Genomic DNA, 21,692 nt, shown 5'->3' on the forward strand with positions numbered 1-21,692 from the left:
TTTCAGGTCATTCATTTCAGAAGCCATTAAGGCATGAGTGTGCATGGGGGTGCGCATGCGTGCGTGGGGGTGTGTGTGTGTGTGTGAGAGAGAGAGAGAGGGAGAGAGAGTTATGGCAGCCATTAGGGGAAAAAAAACAGCAAGGACAATGGCCCACAGGCTCGCTTGCCATTCGGTCGGTCTGTCAGTCGGGTCCCTCGCTGTCCGGCGACATCGAACAACAGCCTCTGCTGTGGCTCAGTATTGTTGTTGGTCTTGTTAATTGATTGCTACAAATAACATCACAAGTGCTCACACTGCAAAGCTAATTGCTCCATAAACATCAGACTCTTACTTGCCCGCCTTACTCTGCCGACCATCAACGGAATATTGCAAAGTATGCTGGAGCGTTGTCAACGTGCGCTTGCCCTTAGTTCTGGAGCGGCTTTGGAGGTGCCAAGAGGCGGAGGGGTCATGAAGGCCAAGGTTTGTTAGGTGAGATGAAAAACTGTACCCATGATGCAAGATCACTCCCGATATGCTGCGAAGAGTCTAGTCACAAGACTCTCCGCAGCATATCGGGAACCACTAGACTCTAGTGTGTATGTAAGAGTGGATGTTAGTGCGCTCGCATGAGTATTAGAATGACAGGTGAGTGCGTGCGTGCGTGTGTGTTAAATTGTGCGTGTACTTGTTTGTGTGAAAGGATGGCATATGGCAATCACTGCATGTAGTGAAATATTAAAACGCACTGTCAGCAGAAGGACATAATGTACTGCCGCCCTGTGTGCGTGCGTGTGTGTTGTGTGTGTGGGTGTGTGTTTCATTCTTGAGGTTTTGGTTTGTTTGTGTGTTGATTGAACATATAAATAAATAACAGAAAAAAATGTAGTAATTAAAAAAGATTTAAAAGATGAAAAAACATGGTCATTTTACATATTAAATGACAATATCAAATGTTTTTTTAATTTTTTAAGATCTATTAAAATCCCAACGGTAAATTTAATTCTTTATGATCGATATTTCCTTCACATGTTCTATTACTTCCACTGAGGTGGTTTGTTTTTGTCTGGAGCGATGATTTTCACGTAAAAGCGTGTTTCTGAAAAGTTATCAAGTCTACATGAAAACAGTTTTACTAAAGTTTTTGAGAACCGAGGTCGTAGTGATATTGGTCAATAATTAGTGAACAGTTGTTTTTTGCCATGCCATTTTTATAAATAGCAATGATTTTTGCAATGTTCATTTTTGATGGAAAGACACCAGATTTGAATGAACAGTTACATAATATGTGAAAAGTTTCACTACGAGTTCGATAACAGCTATTACTAATGTCATATTAATATTATAACAATCAGACTTATTGTTTGTGTTTGTTACAACATTTAAAACTTCTCTAGCAGCACTAAGAAACATAGCAGAGGAGTTGTTTTTAATGTATTTATCTATTTGAAATGTGACAGAATTTCTTTTGCTAGTTTACGACCAATACTGACAATATATTCATTAGAATCATAAGCTATTCCTGCAATTTTTCATCAATGACAGTACATCAGTTGTCCAAGTGCAAAATATTTCTTCTCCCCACACACACACACACACACACACCCACACGAACAAAATAGCCAATGGCATGTTCTGTACGTAACATCTGCCAACATTAAAGCAACAATTCCAGTGACATTTTGTCATACTCGGAAAATTCAGCCAATGAAACCAGTTCCATTCAAAACATGAAATTTGGTATAAATCTCCATCATGAGATGACCCAAAAAAAAAAGCAAGTCTGCAATTTTGGATGCGATTGGCTACATCGGAGTCATTTGGACATTTGCAGGGGAACTTGTCAGTCATGTCATTAGCCACACCGCTTGTCCTGTACAGGGTCGTGGGAGGGTGCTGGAGCCTATCCCAGCAGACTACGGGGGAAAGGCGCACCACAACCTCAAATTTCCCCATTGTGGGACTAATAAAGGACATCTTTATCTTTATCTTTAACCTGAACAGGACGCCAGCCAGTCACAGGGCAGACATAGACACCGTCACTGAGTGGGGACTGAACCCACGCTGCCCCCGCACAAGTCAGGCGGATGTACAATATGCAATATACCATCGGCGACACAGGGGAACTTGTTGTTTTCAATTCGTTTTTGTCTTTGTTTTTAATCCAGCACCTGGGGATAGTTTAAATTGCCAACAAGACATTTGCTCGGTCCGTTCATCATGAGTAGATCCACAACAAAATCTAAAAGAAGCCAGCATGGCTGGAGACACAGGAAGTCTTTCATTTCCGTCTTAAGTCACCATTTAAGGCTCATTTCAGCCATTTCCGGTAGTGGACTCGCCATAAAACGCCAGACTCTAGTAGTGAAACAACGAGAATTTGGGGAAAATTCAGCCCTTGAAGCCAATTCATCTGGAATTTTGGTCAGACCAAGTCTCAAGCAGCCATGCTCGAAAAATACATAAAGCCTGTCATTTTGGTTTGAAGTTGCCATTGGAGGCCACTTTAAGCCATTCTCATGTGTCCTTCAAGAGCAACTTGTTGTCCAATTGTTACCTGATTTGAACCTCTCATTATTCAACAGATGGACAACACTATATTACAAAAAAACAAAATGTTCACATGTGGATGGAAGCATAGCAGCAAACATTGATGAATCACCATGAAACCCCAAAGTCTAGTAACTGAAAATGGTAAAAATTCAACCCCTATAGCCATTTTTTTAGCAACATGAAATTTGGTAGGTCCATTTACCGTGAGAAGATCCACAAAAAAAGTCTCAAAAAGACTGAAAAGACACAGGAAGGCTGCCGTTTTGTTTGAAAGATGTCATTTCATTCGCTTCCTAACTGAAAGCACATTTTCCCGACAGACGGATGAATTACACAATTCCGACTTTTGCTCTTTGCATGTGGACAGAGCTTGGCGTCAAAGTTAGATGATTCGCCTTAAAACCAGGAAAGTTGACTCCCCAAGGTCAGCGCTCGAGGAAACCTGAAGCACCTGCCCGTGTGCTAAGCTAACACTTGTCTAGGAATACTTACAAGTCCAATGCCTCGCCTGATTGTGACTGATCAGCATTGACAGCCACAATTTGACCATCGGGCCAATTAGCAGGGCACATTTGGAATATTGTAAATATGTCAGCGCACCTCGTCGATTATGCTAACAGACGCGCCGCTCGGCTGCTCTGCGGCTAACTAACTCGTGCAGCCCAAAAAGTCGAGGGGAATCGATAACATGCATTCACAACATGACGCTCTGCGATATCAGCACGTAGGGCTCATTAGCTGTTTCTCGGCCGCTCGGATTCATACAAGCCGATGTGCAACATGCTGCTTCACGATTGAGTTTCTGCATAGGGAAAGCAGACAATTCATTAGGGACGCAGGCCAATCAGAGCCAATGCAAAAAAACATCTGCCTGCAGAAATATAACGTTTACTTGTTATTGACATTGTACGGTCCACTTCGGGTAATTGGGCAGATACGTTCCAGACACACTTGTCATACTCAAACACACACTAACACACACATGAAGCATGAGACAGAACCGCCACCCAAAACGGATTGATATCAAGCACAAGTGAATGTTCAGTGTCCTGTCATGCTTTGTTTTCGCAACAACACCTGGGAAATGTTGAAAAAGTCAAACAAAACAAAAAAAAAATGTCAAAGTAAAACAATTTTTCAAAACTTTGCAAGCGCAAGAGGAAAGGCGGCGCGGCGCGCACGTGATGGAAGTGTGAAGTCGTGCGTGTCTGGCATTAGGGAGACGCCGACGCCTGACTTGAAACTTTTATGCAACTTCTGATCTTCCACTTTTCTTTTTTCTGGTCCAAATGAATAATTGATGTGAGGTCAAGTCAGTGTAAGATTATACAAAGATGCTGATGAATGAGCCCACTTGAAACGGAATACTCAAATAACAACTTTGCACTTTCTTCTTTCCTGTTGAAGGGACACTTGATTGGGCTTAACATTGGAACTTATATAATAGGTTTGCATGTAAAAATTACATCAATACCCCCGAAATGAAATGAATGAAATGCCCCCGCCCACAAAAAAAAGATTGTGATGAGATTTACGACAAATAGGCACACCCTCTTTTGGAGCTCAGCTTGTGATTTTTTGCAGTTTCAGCCGCAAGGCAAGCGAGGTATTATTGCTCGCTATGTAATCAATCTCAATGTATAATATTGCTCTGGTGTCTAAAATGGCGACCGATTGCCACCAAAATACAAATGCACATTACCACTCTTGTCCACTACAAGCTGTGAAAATAGAAAAGCGTTCTGCACAATTGTTTGAATTTATTGACATCAAACGTGAGCTCATGTGATCACCTCCACAAAATCAAAAATACCGTGCCGATATCTTCTCTATTCACACATGCTAAAGAGCTAGAATGTGCACACGAACGAATTTCCGACATTTAGCTACGCTTAAGTTTCGTTACGTCTGTCAATGCAGCCGATGGCCGGCAGATGACCAAGATTCATAACTTTGTGAGTTTGTTTTTACCTTTTATTTATTTCTTTTTAAACACAAAATAAACAAATTGTTTGTGAATTGCCAATTCAAAATAATAACGAGGTTACATCAGAATCATTCATTTGCGTTTTAATCGATTCTTTTCACTTTTCACTCCAGCTTTTGTAAAATGCGCTATACAAATAAAGTTGTATGGTATTGCATTGTACAGCCATCAAAAGAGCAAGAATGTTTACCAATGTTTTATTGATCAATGGACTGAACCCAACCCGCCGAATGACTGACAGGACAGGACAGGACAGGACAAGACAAACGGATTGATTGTTTTGCGGTATGCAGGCAACTGAAACAAGAAGAATATTGATCAGTGCTGTATTTGAATAAAGGCTGAATTTGAATGGGACGATAAACTTTGCAGCCTGGTGGGAGATGGGGTGGGCTGCGCTCAGCGGGGGGCTTCTTTGTTAGCCGGAGCTTTGCACAAGAAGATCTAATAAGAAGAGAAATAGCGACAGCAACATTATTCGGACACTGCACACTATTTGTGCTTTGTCTACTTGACATTATCCATCCAGCCATCTTCGAGGTTGTATCTAATAATCAAAAGAGTCTATTTTAAGACATCTTTTCTAACAAATCATTTGCACGTCCAGCGTATTACGTTATCCTGACCTTCATGCCAATCTGCAACTAAATGCACCAAAAATATTTAAAAAAAGGAAAAAGAAAAAATATAAAAGACTTGCTGCTGCCCATTTGAGAATTCAACGCCCCTCTTAAGTAAGAGCTCATATCATATCCATATTTCATATTAATCACACCACCACTAACCTCACTGACTTTGATAACTCTGCACGCTGCTCCTGACGAGCTCTTGGGGTTTGTGTGCGTGTGTGTGTGTGGGTGTGCGTGTGTGTGTGTGCGCATGGTTGACTTTCAGAGCATCTGCTGGGTGGGTGCGGGCATGGCAGGAGGGGGGGGACACAGGTGGTATATTGTCTAACCCCCCCACCCGTCAAACACACACACACACAGATGCTGACCTTGTACCAGGCCTGGACTGTCAGCACTTGTCCCTCCCCCCCCCCCCCCCACACACACACACACACGCACCCCCACACACAAACCCTGCCATTCTTCCTACGGGGTATATGTATCACCCTGGGGGGGGGTCAAGGGAGGGGGCTTATTGATGAATAATGCGGAGGCTAATGCGATGTTCGCTGACGGCGACCGAAGATAAAGAGTTAGGAAGTTGTTTACTCTGACAAACAAAAATAAAAGTTACAAAGAAAGAAAAAAGTGGTGCAGAACGTCGGCCTCAATTACTAGGTTGTTCTCGGCTTTCCTGCCACATTCCAAAAATGGGTATGAAAGGCTATTTGAAGATTTTAAATTGTCCATAGCTGCGAACGCTTGTCGTTTGCATGTGATTGACTGGCGATCAGTCGACAGAAACGTGCATTTGAGGTTAGTTGAAGACTTGATGTCATCCATAGGTGGGAATGTGCATCTTTGAGTCATACCACTGGCTTGTGACCAGGTCAGGGTGTACACATTAATTCATGATGACATTAAATTCCTGTCAATTTTAATTCCCAATTGAGATTTCTTTTAAAGACAAATGCCATAATATGGACTTTTCACATCTTTCACAATGTGCTTTCTGTTTTGAATGTGTAACCGTATTATGTGTTTATGTTTGTTGCTGCCTCTTGGCCAGTACAGCTTTTTAATCTCAATGGGATAATAACACTAAACAGCGCTTAACATTTATGATCGGCTTCGGGTCATCTTTACAGAAATCCAATAATCAGGCCACCACTGTAAGCAAAGTGATGTACATGGAGCAAAAGTAAGTCAAACAACAACATATAAATAAATAAAATAAAATAAATCAATAATGAAGACAGTAAAACAATCACAAAAACAGTAAAACAAAAAATAAGTCTCAAGCTTCGCCCAAAGCCAAGGAATAAAAATTAGTTTTAAGACGAGATGGGAAGCGAGGGAGCTTGCCTACGGTTAAGCGGGAGGACATTCCAAAGAGAGGGACCGGCAACGGAAAAGGCTCCATCCCCTCTGAGCCTTCGCTAAGCCCTCAGTACTTCTAATACAGGTGTAGGCAAACTACGGCCCGGGGGCCACATGCGGCCCATAAAATGTTTTAATCCGGCCCGTCGAACTTGAAAAAAATTAAATGGATAAACCATGTCTAGGTTTTATTTTCGAAATACTGTGGATTTTCAAAGACATACATATATATATTGTTGTAATGCGTTTGTTCACTTTCATTAAAAATCAAATGTTTTGTTTTTTTTCCCATGAGGTGAGGTTACCAAAACACTCCATCCATCTGCTCCTGGTCTGGCCACTCTCTAAAATTTTAGAACCCATTGTGGCCCGCCAATCAAAAGGTTTGCCCACCCCTGCTCTAATAGCATCTGGTCCGCCGACCTGAAGCACCAGACAGGTGTGTCAGGGAGGAGGAGCTCAGAGAGGTAAGGTGAGGAGAAACCATTTAAAAATTTGAAAACAATTAATAGAATCTTAAAAAGAACTCTAAACTGAACAGGGAGCCAGTGAATGGACGCCAGAGCAGCAGTGATGAGCTCCCTCTTACGAGCTCCAGTCAAGAGGCGAGCTGCAGCATTTTGGACCAACTGGAGACACTTGGAGGATTGGCTGACTCCAGCCGAGATGTGACAAAGGCATTAATTATTGTTTCAATGTGCTGTTCCGAAAAGAGATACTTCACCTTAGCCAGCTGCCTGAAAAAAAGCTGGATTGAGCAACACCACCAATTTGCCGGTCCAATATAAAATCAACTGTCCAGTATAAGAATCAAGTTTGAGACTGTTGGCCCTAGATAAGGAAACCGGGGGCCCAGGTCAGCAGAATGAGAAATACAAGGGCCACTGGGACCAAACACAATTGAAGTTGGCCTTTGGGGAGGCAGTATGTTTGTTGAGGATGTTTACAGCTGCCCTGACATATTTGTCTGAAAGATGTGTTGGGACAAGAGGCGGGGAAAAAAATCCAGTATGATTAACTTGAGGACTTGTTTCACCCAAAATTGCCAAAATGCTCCCATACATGCAACGTACATAATCCATTATAGTGAATGCGGACTAATCATGTTGCCTTCATGAGAACATGCGCAGTTTTTTTTTTCTTGCCACCAACCATTCCGCGGTCAATCCCAGCCCGAACCGTGGTGCTTGATCTGTCCGGATCACGGATCAAAAATGAAACGTTGCACCTTGAGTGCTGACTGACATCGTTATTTTGATCGAGCAAGACACCAACTGCAAAGTGTGAACAAATATTATTACTATTATAGAAACGGCTGAGGGAATGAAGTAAGAAATGAATGTGGGGACGTGACACAAACAGAGGTCAACAGTTAGTTGTAAAGCAAAGCAGCTGGCTCACGTGCTGTCGTGTGTGCAAATATGTGTGGCGGCGTCAGAATCGGTTTGTAGTTTGCGGCGGGCGCAGAAGGCTGTTGGGTGTTGTGGTGTTTCCACCAGGGTGTTGACAGCTGGTCCACCTCCAGCGCTTAAAAAGAGACGCCCCATCAAGCAGCGGCGGGGAAATGCATTTGGCAGCGTTTACTTTGCCAATAGGCATCATTTCGAAGAAATGCACATATTGATTCAGCCCACGTCAATGCGCCACTGCAAGATCCCAAACATTTTGCTTCCGTGAACGACCCATAAACAACAAAATGGATTGAATTTTCCTGGAGCACATTTTATCGTTTGAAGTCGCCGCAGGACGAACGAGGGCGCCCTCATCCTGCATCAGCACAACATCAACCAACAGCAGCAGGAGGAAAGTCGACCTGTGTGGATAGATGGATGGATGGCATGAGTTTACGTTTTATCTTACTCATTCACTGCCAGCCAAGTAAAAAAAAAAAAAAAAGATTTTTGACGTCTTTAGCCGTCAATGGCAGTGAATGAGTTAATGACAATAGGATGTTTTTTTTGTTCCATTTTCTTTCTTCATTGGCTTTGTTACTTGTAAAAAATTTGAACAAAAAAAAACGTATTTTGTCAATAATTGTTTGAATTTTGGTTGGCATTCAGACTTTTTGATGCAATTCAACATGTTATGCCCCTCACCTGCACCGCATTGCACCGTTTCCAATATTTTCACAAACCTTCGTGTAGTCAAAACAGGTGGAAAATACGACACAGATCTCTCAGTATGATGCAGAAAATTAAAAAAAAAACATGTGTTGTGATTGTCTTTGGAGAAGGCCGATTTTCACCATTTGTCTTATTTGATTACGTGTGTCTAATCAAGTGGCCTACAGAACGCTTGTCATGCCTGATAGAAAGAGTCAAAGTACTTTGCTTTCATGCATTATTTACAACTCTGTCATGTAGCATCAGCCCGTTAGCATCGTTAGTTGTGGAGACACGCACACGCGCGCACAGACTGGCGTGCATCATTGTGTCAAAGTACATTCCTTATTCATGGACGTTCCCTTTATTTCTCATTTTTCCTTCCCTTTTCTATTCTTTCACGGTTTCCGCTTCCTCCTCACCCTCTCACAACCCCACCACATCAAGTGCCCCCACAAACACACACACGCGCGCGCGCGCACACACACACACCGCCACTCCCCCAAACCTCACCCCTCCCAGCCTCCTCTGTCAGAGAGCTGATCTGCTTGAATAATTTCTTCCCCCTGGACCACTGCTGCTCTTTAATTCATGAGCAACAGTGCCAGCCACGCAGCTTCTTCCTGCCAGTGCGAGTGTGCGTGCCCGTGCGTGTGTGTGTATCAGCAAGTAAACCTACCCAAAAAAAGAACGCGTGACGAAGTTTTTGAAAGTGGGTGGGTGATGTATTTGTGGGGTGTTTTGAGGCCATTATGTGCGTTCGCGTGTGTGTGTGAGAGAGAGAAGTAATGTCACCGAGTCGTGCTCGTGCTTTCGTGTGTGAGTAAGCTAATAAAACGACAAAAAATACTTGACGACTTTGTGTTTGCGTGTGCAGATGTTTGAGGTCGTGTCATTGAATTTTGTGTGCGCGTGTGTGGGTCAACAAGTAAAAGAAATTAAAAAGTACTGGTGTGAGCGCGCGTTTGTGTGTGTACGTGCGTGTTAAAAGCATTGTCACGGACTTTTGAGTATTAATGTGCGCGCATGAGTGACGTTTGTGTGTGTCAGTAAAAAACACCCAAAACTACTGCTTAAGAAATATATTATAAAACAAACGGCCATGAGAGTGCGTGTGCGCGCACGTGACGAAGCTCTCTCCCCGGATCGTTCATTCCAGGAGGAGGAATGTTTCACTTGTTTCAAATCAATGCTGTTCTTTATCTTGTAAATTGCTCCTTTTAGTCGACTGCAGCATCATTAAGCCGTGAGCTCATTTCACATCCAATCAAAACAAGCTGAGGCGGCTTCGCGTGACGTGAGCCGACTTGAGCAGTCGCCGCTGATCTGTTTTCGCCTTCAAACTTTGTTAGGGGCGAATCACGCCTTCATCCGTGTTCTTGTTTTGTCTTTTATATCTTTAGTTTTATTAGAAACAACAGGAGCCCGACACTCAGTCAGTCGGTCAGTCAGTCACAGGCAGTGCTGCTGATTTACAGGTTTCATTTCACGGCCCAATAAATTTATCCACAGCGTCTCCAATTCATCGTCCTCCCAAAGCGCCTTTATTAAGTCCTTAAATCTTGAGCCTTTGTCCAGCCGGTGTGACGAGATTGACGAGCGCTCACATAAAAACGAGCACGGCCGCACCGAAAACGATTGACGCAATTAGCTCGCAAGGAAGCGATACTCTGCTCTCACGAGTTTTTAATCACGAACATTGACCTGCGGGAAAATCTCCTCTTTCAATGAACTGAACGTCATCATTTGTTTAGCACAAATGACGCATCTTGGCTCGTCTATTTGTGCCAGCGATGTATACAGGAATGGCAGGCAGAACAATGAAATGCTCTTCCACGAGGTGATGCAACGTGCAATGAATCACCTTTTGCCATCCATACAATTGCATAACAGTAAAGTGTTCCACTAAACAGGCCACTGAATCGGTCCATATGTGAGTATATTATGAGCAAATCATAAGTGCCGCAGATTTACTGTGCCGTAGTTTTTGTGAGCATTTTGTCAGGTGGTGCGTCTCCACAGCAGTCAAAGCAGAGCGCTCGTATAAAACCAGTGAGAAGAAATGGTGGCTTTTGACTGGCCAATAATTGCACAAAATAATCACAAGAGGCCAACTTTCCAAGAACGGAACTTTTCGATTTGTTCACACTAACTCAAACATTTACTATTTTTGAGCTGTTCATGTCATCATCAGCAGCATCATCATCCTCCTGTCCTGCAAGGGTTGCTTCCCCGTCAAGGAACTCCCAGATCTTCTTGACAAGTTTTTTTCATTATGTGCTTAATTTAACCAAACTTCTAAAATTGCCTGAGAAATCTCATGTCAGCATCTTTTCATAAAGGGGAAAGAGCTGGCAAGTTTCCAGATGCTTGTGCGTGTGTGCGCGCGTGTGCGTATAGCGCGTGCGTGTGAGCGCAGGCATGCTTGTGCATAGAAGTCGTTGTGTATGTTAGAAAGGAGGGCCGTGTCTTTTTTTTTTCGTTATATTTTGGATGTATTTATCGCACAGAACTTTGACTCGCACTTTTATGTATGGAAAAAAGTTATATGAATAAAATTTGATTTGATATGTCTGTTACTTAACAACGCAACAAGTTTCATTAAGGCAAAGCTATGTGGTTTAAAATACAGAATATGCAATATTTTTGTTTGATGTTTAGTTTGACACTAAACGTCAACTAGGATGAATAGCTTGAAGCCTCTTTATTGAAGATTTGTCCTCACATTTCTGCTTGACAAGCAAAAGAAAAATGCTTGTGTCTTTAAAAACTCGTAAATCAGGTCACTTTGTTTTACACTATATTTATGATAAACATTAAAGTTGTGTGCCTTGTAAAATGTCCTGTCAGTGAATTCTGATGCAATGCTTCATTTGTGCTCCCTACTGAAAATCTCATTAGAAAAAGAAAGCGCAAATTTTGGAAACTCTCATGTTTTAAACACGAGCAGAAGCCAAACTGCTAACTCTCATGAAAAGTGATGACTCTCTTGCACAGATCAAACTGTGCGCCTGTGTGTGCGTGTGCAAGATGGGACAAGGAAAGAAGACTTGAAACTTTCTGCTTGTGTGTGTGCACGCACGTGCGTGTGTGTGTGTGTGCGTCATCAATAATGAATGCCGAGCCACTGCAGTCTACATTTTTAATGGCCAGACGTTTAGTTATCCGTCAACCAGAGTCGTCCTCGTCTGGACTTGTGGCTGATGGCCACAAGCGGGGAGAGGCACACACTCACACACGCACACACACAAAGAATCACAGACTCACACGTATGCACTTGACATGCTCACTGATCTCAAGTCACTTATTAAACAAATCACATGACATTAAGTTGCACGTTGATGTCAACACGAACTACACAACGCATGCAAGAAGGAGCATTTAAATACCGTTTACTTGTTTTTTTTTAAACGGGGATGATTTTCCATTAATGCAAATGTTTGTGTGCGTATCCAATTGATGAATTGAGACCACTTAGCAGGTGCATTTGTAACAAGGTGTTGAATTTTTATGACGTTAATTTTATTCGTAGTCAACACGTTTGTTAGTCTGACTGACTTTTGACTGATGTGTAGGTTTTATGGTTGGGGCCTAGGGATAGCTGCTGAATGATCAGATGACAATCAAGTTACACATTTTCCAGGACCAGAGAAAACAATGGCAATCAGACAGATCATTGTCCAGTTTTGTGAAGATGGTCCAAGTGTGACTTACACAAGTAGAAAAGAGCAGCTATTTTTTTCAACAACCACTACTTGTGCTGGCTTTGCCACAAATATACTCAGATAATATGAAATCATCATCTCCACGATTGGGGGAAGGGCATAGTCTCCAAGTGCCCACTTCTCAGCGCGGTTGTACTTCGACCATGTCGGGACTCGAGGGCACGAATGGTGCGCTACATTCAAAGGGTATAAAATGAGCTGCTTTGATTGGCCATGATTGAGTTCAGCAGTGACCACTCCCACAGCGGGGCGGCACTCCTTCTCACAGATCCGTCAGCCTGCGATCACCTCCGAAATTGTTAACATCACAATAAGTCCGCAGGGTACCCAGGTCGCAGCCGGAGGGCGGGGGACTGACCGGAAAATAAGAGTCAAGTGCCCAGCTCTCTTTGTTCGTTCGTTCATTAGTTAGTTAGTTAGATTACACAAAATAACACATGCTTCAAGTAAGAAAACATTACATGGTTTAAAAATAAATGTTCAGATACCTAGTTTTTCTTTTCTTTCTTTCTTTTTTTTTAATGAAAACGTTTCCTTTTTTCCCTTATGAGGAACTATGCAAGTGATCCCCACAGCTTTCTGCAAAGAACAATGTTCCAATCCCTTGAGTCCATTTGTAAAGCCGTCCTCTGCAGACCAGGAGGAGAAAACAAATGGGCTTTTTGATTTAACAGCAGAACTTTGGCCGAGGTCTGCACACTAAAGACAACTTCCAATTAGGTTGTGCTTATCACTTGGTATCGCGCGAGGCCTCCAAAGCCGCATATGTCAGACCTTCCATCTTTACAAACAAAATGATATCATGCCAAACAGGACTAGTGTCTGTAAGGCAGCAGCACACCACTAACATTTGACGTCGACCAGCTGCCACAATTCAAATCGCTACAAAATTATTACATAGCGCTTTTACACGCTTATTGTTCTTGCACTTCTTCTCTGGGCCCGGAGAGAAATGTGGCAAACAGAAAAAATTATGAATTGGAAAAAGCATGCACGAGATAGGACATAAGAGCGCGCGTGAAATCAAACGCATGAACAATACAACCAGCGAGACTTTTTAAAGAGAGACGCTGGAGCTAATAAAAGGCTGCAAGGGAGGCGACGGTGGCTGCAATAAAGCCAGCGAGCAGACAAAGTGGCAAGCTTGCGACTGACAGTAATAAGCTTGACAAAGTGCACAGCCAAAACCGCTGTGTAGCTTGCTTGAGACGCACGTGCACACAAATACAAACACAAGGCCAGAGGAGTGCAGCAGAACCACTTTGGAGTTCCAGCTACTTTAGAATGTACAAATTAGTGATAACAGTATAAACAGATAAAATGACCATTTAAAATAATTCATTTAAAATTACTATTTAAAATAATTCATTTGAATAATACATTTATTGGAATAAATAATACACATAAAAACAGTGCACTACATGTCAACTTTTTGCTTTGTATTCTATTCACAAAAATAAATTCATGATATAAATGAAAAAATGCATTTACTCAAACTGCAGCGGCAACTTTTGAGTTTTAGGTCACTCATAGAGGAAGTTAAAAACCTAGAGTAAACACTCATTTTAATATCTATAGTCCTTAATTCACATTTTATTATTTCATTAAGTCCAAAAACCTGTCCAATACATCAGCATTTTAAAAAGGTGATAAAGTTTGTCCAAGTATGGTCTAAATACAAAGATCTGGCCAATCTATCAATATTTCATAGAGGATGATAAACACAATTTACAGTTTAATAATAAATAAATAAATGAATAAAAGGGGTTTTAATGCAATGGTGGTCAAAGTCCAAACTTAAGATGCCTATTTTGATTCTCAATTGCTTCTTCACACAGCCGCGCACATTGCTTTCGTGTTCTCGCTCTCGCTCCCTCACGCTCGCTCAGTTGGAACCTCAGGTAAGGGCTAATAGACGCAACAGCATTACAAGATTTCCTACTGCTCTGAGTGCAAATATTTGAATTCCATACCCGCTGTACTTCACCCAGTTAGTGATGATAACAGGGACGGACTAAAACCCACTTCCGTCCTTGCTTAGTGGGTCCTTTTTAAAAAAAATAATTGGCGGGAATCTGATATTATTATTATTATTATTATTATTATTGTCACTATTACAGCACATGGAAACAAAAGGGCATAAAATCCAATGGGCATCCATGACCTATTTTTCCTGTTTTTCCATGTAGCTGCAGGGCACTTGCTTCCACGCAGGCCGCCCAGCCAGCAAGGCACCGAGGCAGGCAGCCAGTCAGTCCGGCAGCATGTGGAGCCAGGCCACACATGTCAAAGGCGCCAGATGAAATCACATTAGCAAGTTGAAGGCAAACGTAATGAAATCAAGTGAAATCAGCAGCTGAAGCGGTAAAAGTCCTGCTGGTCGCCCGCGTAGCCTTCAAGCCACAACACTGACAAACTTCAAAATATCAGCACATGGAAAGACTCCTCAGCATTCTTTCCATCGCCTTTTTTCCACATACTAGTAATTTCTTGGTCTACATTAGTGGGATAGCTTTGACATGTTAGTTGGACCACTACAAGTCACTAGTGAAGCTAAAATGAGCACAAGTTGCGTGCTACTTGTTAACATTTAGCAGTTCTCGAGTAAAACTACTCATACTCAGACATCGAGTGTGCAAGACCCCAAAATGCCCACTAGTAGTTTTGCCTCACTAGTACCATGTAGTTGTACTGCTACTTTGCCAAAATTGTGCTACTAGTGCGGAATTAAACCGTACTAATAAAATTCAGTATTTCTCTGGTAATATTAATAGCACCAACCAGAGGGCATTTGATGATGTAGTAGTACACTCTTTGTCATCACTAGTATTACATTAATTGTCCTAGAACAAATCAGGTGAACTAGCAGATTGACTGTCTTATTAATAATTTTCAGAGCTGGGCACTTGACCCATTTTTGTCGGTGCGGTATTGCCTCCCCCTCTTGTAATTGTATGCCCCAGTAGCATGCGGTGGGAGGCACAGGTTACATGATGTCAGAATAAGGAAATACAGGTACGCTTGAACGCACTCTGCTGTCTCACATCTCTTCATACACAAACGGTAGTGGCGCTTTTGACACATACTGAGGCGATTTTTGTCATTTGGCCATTTCGCGAGTAGGGTTGTCACACACACAACGGCCGATTAATGGGCCGGACTACAATCAACCCCCGCCATGTTAATGAAAGCTTTTTAGAACACCCCCCCCCACACACACACACACACACACCCACGTCCTCCGTGCCATTCCACCCAAGGGACGAGCTGCCCAGTACTGATAATTTTTTTCACATTACGAGTGTCGCTTTTTCACTAGTACACAAAAAAAATTTACTTGTCTGTGCTACACCACTAACACTGCTGGACCCAGCTCGTGGCATGTGTTATGCACTAGTAACCTCCAGGAATCCACTAGTAACACCTAAACGCCCACTACCTAGTGTACTTTTTTTCCTCCCTCGCGAGTGAGACAATGAACTGTTAGATTATTTTACTAATAACATTTTAACATGAAACCGTACTTGTAAACTTCTGCGCTGTACTAGTAACACTGCTAGGCCTCACTGGTTGTTCTGTCAAGCGTCCTGCAGTAAGATTTTTCTTGCTGCTTGCTATTTGCATGATTTTTGCCGAGCCGAGGAGCCGTTCAGACTGCAGCTGCCGCTCACGCCCGCAATCTCATCCAAAAGGCAATAACGCGCATGGCAGCCGAGTCGTAATGAAGCATCGGATAAAATTGTTAGAGGGGCTAATAAAAGACTTTTGTCCACGGGACAGATGGCAGCTCTGTATAACGACCATTTAACTCAAATCGCAATAAAGCAATGAGTACGGGGGAGGGGGGCACAATTGAAGCTTTTCTGGACATGTTAAATGCAGAGCCTTCAACTCATTTTTCCTTCATATTGTATTGTATAAACTTTTATAGTGTCCCTAAAGTCCCTTGATTTGTTTTTAAAGACAACTACGAATGTGATTGTCTTCAGCGTAATAAAATCCGTGTTTATTAGTTTATTTGTGGACTTGTCAGCATCAAAAAGTACGCTAGGCCGCTGCGTAGCAACGCACTGCCACCTAGTGCTCAAAAGGGAAACTGCAAGGTCGCTCGCCTGGTTTGGGGTTTGATTTCGGGATTGGACATACATCAACATAAAGTGACTTAATATCTATTTCAACAAGGGTTAAGGTTTCGATTCAGGCAGTTGGATTTTCAGGAGTGTTGACCAGCCGCTAACTCTAATAGTGGTGGTGAGCTCCTTCCTTCCGACAGTCTTGGCTTTCCCTCCTATTCATATTATAGCAATTTACTTCATTTCAACCCCTATCCAAAATCTTTCTTTCTTACCGTTACACATTCCAGTCTCTTTTCTCCTCCTCTCCAACCTTCTCGGACTCTTGCATTCCTCCTCCTTTTCTTACCTACGTATCCTCCATTCATTGTCCCGTCCTTCCTTCTTTCCTTTTAAGTAATTTTAAGTACTACCTACATTCGGCCCATTGTGTATATTAACATAACATCATAAGATGTACCTTATAATACATAACCTCACAATTTACGCCGGTTTTGCTCTCGACAGGTTCAAGTTTTCCATGAAAACACGGCATTGTACATCTTCCAAACTCTGGGGCTCACGAATAAACTAGCTCAAAATTTATCGTTATTATTATTTTTTTTTACATAAAAGCAATCTTTTTTAACTACATTAATAATGGCTAGGATACATTGTTAGAAGATTTGGTTCGAAAAATACGCGATTTTCTTAAAAATAACAACGACTACAGGACGTATTCAACAACTCGTCAGAAACTACAGTCCCCATCACTGATAGTGGAACTACGTCACAGTGTGTCACCAAACACGTGTGTGGGTGGAGCGTCACCCCGTTAGCATTTAGTGGCTAATACGAAGCTCAGAGTTAGCAGGTTGGAAACAAAATCGAATATTTTCACGTTTTCGAAGCTTAGCTTTCGCAACAACACACCTCAAGCTGAGCCAACATGCCTCCGAAGAAGCCGGTTCCGGCCGCGGGTAATAAAAAAACACAAGAGAAGAAAAAGGAAAAGATCATTGAGGTATATATATATATATGTATATATACATATATTTAAAAAAAGGAAATCACGAGTTAGCATGTCGGCGTGCGGCTCGCCGTCGTTGCTAAAGTGCGATCACGCGCTTGACTGCCACATGAACAACTAAATTGAAATATTTCCTCAAACATGTTTGTTCTTTTGTTATGGTTGCGAGTTAATATTATTCGAGGATTTAAACATTGCGAGTGGAACGTTAGCTCGCCAAAGTAACCACTACCCGCTGGCTACGGCGTCATAGCTTGCACTTAAACTGCGCTTAACGTACTTGACGTGTCTATAATCAATGTCGGCAAAACGCGAATTAAAATCGGACGCATTCAGCCCGGGACAAGGTGGTGGCGTGTCCTCTTTTCCTATTGCTTACGTCAAACTAAGTTGGGCCACGTACTCGAGGATTTTTTTTTTTTATGTTTTGGACAAATAACGTTGATGCGTGGCTATAAAAGCGGTAAATGGCAAGTCCTGCTTAAAAATGATTTTAAATGCCGAAGGATGCTATGTTTTGAGCACAGTTGAACCAATTACTGGCTACCACATAACATTGCACACAAGCCTCAGTTCGCATGCAAATGGCCCTCCTTCTAGTCATTCAAAAGGAGTAAATAGGAAAATGCTGAGATATACTCCAACATTGGCACGTCAGAGATCTGGCATTGCGCCGTGTCCATTTTTACACATGTGTATAAAATGGCCATTCATCGTAATTAACCATCAGTATACTGTTTGTGTTCCAGGACAAAACGTTTGGCCTGAAGAACAAGAAAGGCGCCAAGCAACAGAAGTTCATTAAGAATGTCACACAGCAAGTCAAATATGGACAACAAAATTCCAGACAGGTCAATGAGAAGCAAATGCAGATTGACATTTAGTATCAAATGTACCTAAATGTGTGCCGTGTGCAGGTGGCTCAGGCGGAGGCCGACAAGGCTAACAAGAAGACGGACAAGAAGAAAGAGTTGGATGAGCTCAACGAGCTCTTCAAGCCAGTTGTTGCCGCCCAGAAAGTGAACAAAGGTAACTCAAATGAACCAAAGTCAACCATTGATAATGTATCACATGCTCTCTCTTTTAGGTGTGGACCCCAAGTCGGTGCTGTGCGCCTTCTACAAGCAGGGCCAGTGCACCAAAGGAGACAAGTGCAAGTTCAGCCACGACTTGTCCATGGAGAGGAAGTGCGAGAAGAAGAGCCTCTACGTGGATGAGCGAGACGAGGAGCTGGAGAAAGGTGAGTGGTCGAAGAGGAGAAAGAAGAGGATGATGATAAAGACTAACAAGAGTTCTGGGCCGCATAGACACCATGGAAAACTGGGACGAGAAGAAGCTGGAGGAGGTGGTCAACAAGAAACACGGCGAGGCAGAGAAGAAGAAATCCAAAACTCAGATTGTAAGATCTGTAGCTTTTTGTCAACACAATGCAACATTTTCATGAAGGTGGGCTGAGGAAGTTGTCATCTGGTGCGACAGGTGTGCAAGTTCTTCCTGGATGCCATTGAGAACAACAAGTATGGCTGGTTCTGGGTGTGCCCAGCAGGGGGCGGCGAATGCATGTACAGACATGCCCTGCCACCCGGCTTTGTGCTGAAGAAGGACAAGAAGAAGGAGGAGAAGGACCAGGAGATCTCCATGGAGGAGTTGATAGAGAGTGAGGTGAGCGTTCCCACTGCCTTGTGGCACTATCCAGGTAACGGGGCGTTTGGGTGGAAAAGGTGAAGTAGTCTCTTATTAAAACCTGAAAACCCTCTTCGGGAGCCCAAATCAAGTAACTTGACCCACAGCTGACGTATGCGTAGTTGAAAGTATACGTTTGGCCTCTACGGACCAATCACAATAAAGCTTGTTGATGACATCATTGTATCTGCCTCAGTATGAAAATGGAGATACCGGCACGCAACTTTTTAAAAACCAGCTCAGTGCAGGTTCAAAACAAAACAAAAAACGTGCATCCACAACAATCACAATGTTTAGATCGGCACTTTTTGTACCATGAGTTCTGAGCTAATTGTAACTTTGAGATCTGCTAAATAAATTCTCGAAGTCATCTTATGTAGTTGTTTACTAATTTCACTCGGGGGCTAAGTAGGGCTGGGTCATTTTGCCTAACAAATCTTTTTCACAAAAAAATCCCCCAAAAATTGATCAATCGTCCAGACCTATGATAATGTAACCTATTTGGTAATAATTACCACACTTGTGTATTCCGTTATTAATTCTAGGCCAGTCCTTGATGAGCCTTTCAATGTTCTCATGTTTGTCTCGTTTCCAGCGTGCGGCGCTCGGTCCCAGCGTGACCCGTATTACCCTGGAGACGTTCCTGGCATGGAAGAAGAGGAAAAGGCAGGAAAAGGTGGGAACGCGTTTCAGTTACTCACTGTGATTTTGTTCTTGCAGTCTAATGTTGATGAGACTGAAGGTATATAGTCCCGTGGGCGACATCTGCACGCACGTCACTACAACACGACTTTGCAAAACATGGAACAAAGCAACAACAATGGTGACATCATATAGATGCATATATTTGTGGCCTCTTTTCTGTTTTTAAACATGGCAGTATTGTGGAACCTTGGCGGAAAACTTGATTACGTCATCGCAGCAAGTGACATAACGAACCAATTACAAGAGAGTGTGAGCTGCAACCGACGTGCAGCAACAATTTCTGACGCCTGCGTGGCATGTGTCGGCGATGTGCTGCGCAGCACAATGCGTCGGTTACGTGATCCAATGCAGCAACACGCCTATGCGGGAGTGTAAAGAAGCCTTAAAGGAGTCATCGTCTTTCACAGGTGGCCAAAGCCAGGGAGGAGATGGAGAAGAAAAAGGCCGACTTTAAGGCCGGCAAGTCGTTGGTGGTGAGTGGTCGCGAGGTGTTTGAGTTTCGACCCGAGCTAGTGGATGACGACGACGACGAAGCCGACGACACTCAATACGCAAACGAGGGAGATGAGGATGAGGACGACGATCAGGAAATGGTAATCATGACACTTGCACTCGGGGCTTTGACCTGAGATAAGATTAGAAAGAAATAGTTTGAAAGGCTTCATTTTGAGAACCTGAACAACAGTTCCAGTCAAAAGTTTGGACGCATGTGCTTATTCTACAGTCTGTCTTCCTATATTTACTCACCAAAGGTAAACAAAGTAGTCGTAGACCTTGTATGAAACGAGAAGGCGCTTCCAAATTTTTGTCATCCCGTTTGTGTTACATCCTTTAAAGGCACATTTATCCAAATGTGCACATGGAATACCCAATCCACTTATGTCACTCTTGTGTTGCATGCGCCTTCAGGCCGACGCCACACAGGTACAGGACATAGACCTGTCCCGCTTCATTCCTCAAGAAGTGGACAACACGGGAATCACTGTGGCCGCTGCAGACCGCTTCACCGCCAGCAACAGTCTGAAGGAGCAGGACAAAGGTAAGACAACCACTAGACCTAGCCATGGTGGTACCTGGACTCAAGAGTGACCCAACTTAGGTTCTGTTGTGACTGGAAATTTGACATAAGCGAATTGTTAACAGAACAGCGAAACGGCGCATGTGGCAGCTCGGAGGCCAATGGGCTGTCGGGGGCTGAGGGCGGCGGGGAACCTGAGGACGACGGGGACGTCCCGGTTGACGAGAACTTGTTCACCGGGGAAGATCTGGACGAGCTGGACGAGGAGCTCAACACGCTGGCACTTGACGACTGAACGGAATGAAGAGACAAGGACCCACGGATGGATGCATGGACACTTCAAGTTTTGATTTTTAAGTCGCAGAGACTGTAACGAAAGCCTGATCACATCACACGACTGCCCTGCTGCTCTTCCCTAAGAGTGAAATCTTCACAGCGAGGGAATGTGGACGAAATGAACAGCAGTGATTCTGTTCTAAGAAATTCAGTCTGTTCTTGTACCAAAACTCCACAGATCATATACAATGTATTGAACCTCCGTTTTTTTTTCCATTAATGTTGAGCTAAAGGGCGGGGTGTGGGGGGGTTATGCTCCAATCTTGGTGGCCCCTCACAATCAATAGGCGAGTGAAATGATTGTAAATTATGTTTACTGATGTCATTGAGCAGGAATAAAAATACTGTGCATCCACATGGTCTTGTTTAATTGAAGACTAGAAATAGAAAATTTTAAAATTTGTTTTCCCACAGTATTAACTTTTCTTTCAACAGTTTAATCTCTTCTGGTGTGTAATTGTACTTGATTTCTCCTGGAGGAAGGAACAAGCCCCATTTTTTTCCTGCATTCTTTTGCATGAGCTTACTTAA

The 21,692-nt window shown here is 42.9% G+C and overlaps 1 protein-coding gene across 1 annotated transcript; it reads left to right on the forward strand.

Annotated features, from left to right (window-relative positions):
* Positions 1-17,208: 17,208 nt before the first annotated feature.
* zc3h15 (zinc finger CCCH-type containing 15) lies at positions 17,209-21,516 on the forward strand. The gene is made up of 10 exons (XM_088305527.1): positions 17,209-17,413; positions 18,169-18,270; positions 18,337-18,448; positions 18,507-18,659; positions 18,727-18,818; positions 18,899-19,081; positions 19,698-19,778; positions 20,215-20,400; positions 20,717-20,846; positions 20,951-21,516. The coding sequence occupies exons 1-10, from the start codon at positions 17,339-17,341 to the stop codon at positions 21,118-21,120; spliced, it is 1,284 nt and encodes a 427-aa protein (XP_088161653.1). The 5' UTR covers positions 17,209-17,338; the 3' UTR covers positions 21,121-21,516.
* Positions 21,517-21,692: the final 176 nt, after the last annotated feature.

The sequence above is a fragment of the Idiotropiscis lumnitzeri genome, chromosome 9, assembly GCF_059441095.1.
Source record: "Idiotropiscis lumnitzeri isolate Australia: NSW breed Sydney's pygmy pipehorse chromosome 9, RoL_Ilum_1.0, whole genome shotgun sequence".
NCBI classification, from domain to species: Eukaryota; Metazoa; Chordata; class Actinopteri; order Syngnathiformes; family Syngnathidae; genus Idiotropiscis; species Idiotropiscis lumnitzeri.

What these genes read in the sequence shown, in the direction of transcription:
- zc3h15 (XM_088305527.1), top strand. Translation starts at nt 17,339, where the DNA reads ATGCCTCCGAAGAAGCCGGTTCCGGCCGCGGGTAATAAAAAAACACAA. An exon ending in AAAAGGAAAAGATCATTGAG is followed by an intron (nt 17,414 to 18,168) that starts GTATATATATAT and finishes TTTGTGTTCCAG; the next exon opens with GACAAAACGTTTGGCCTGAA. An exon ending in AGAGGAAAAGGCAGGAAAAG is followed by an intron (nt 19,779 to 20,214) that starts GTGGGAACGCGT and finishes CGTCTTTCACAG; the next exon opens with GTGGCCAAAGCCAGGGAGGA.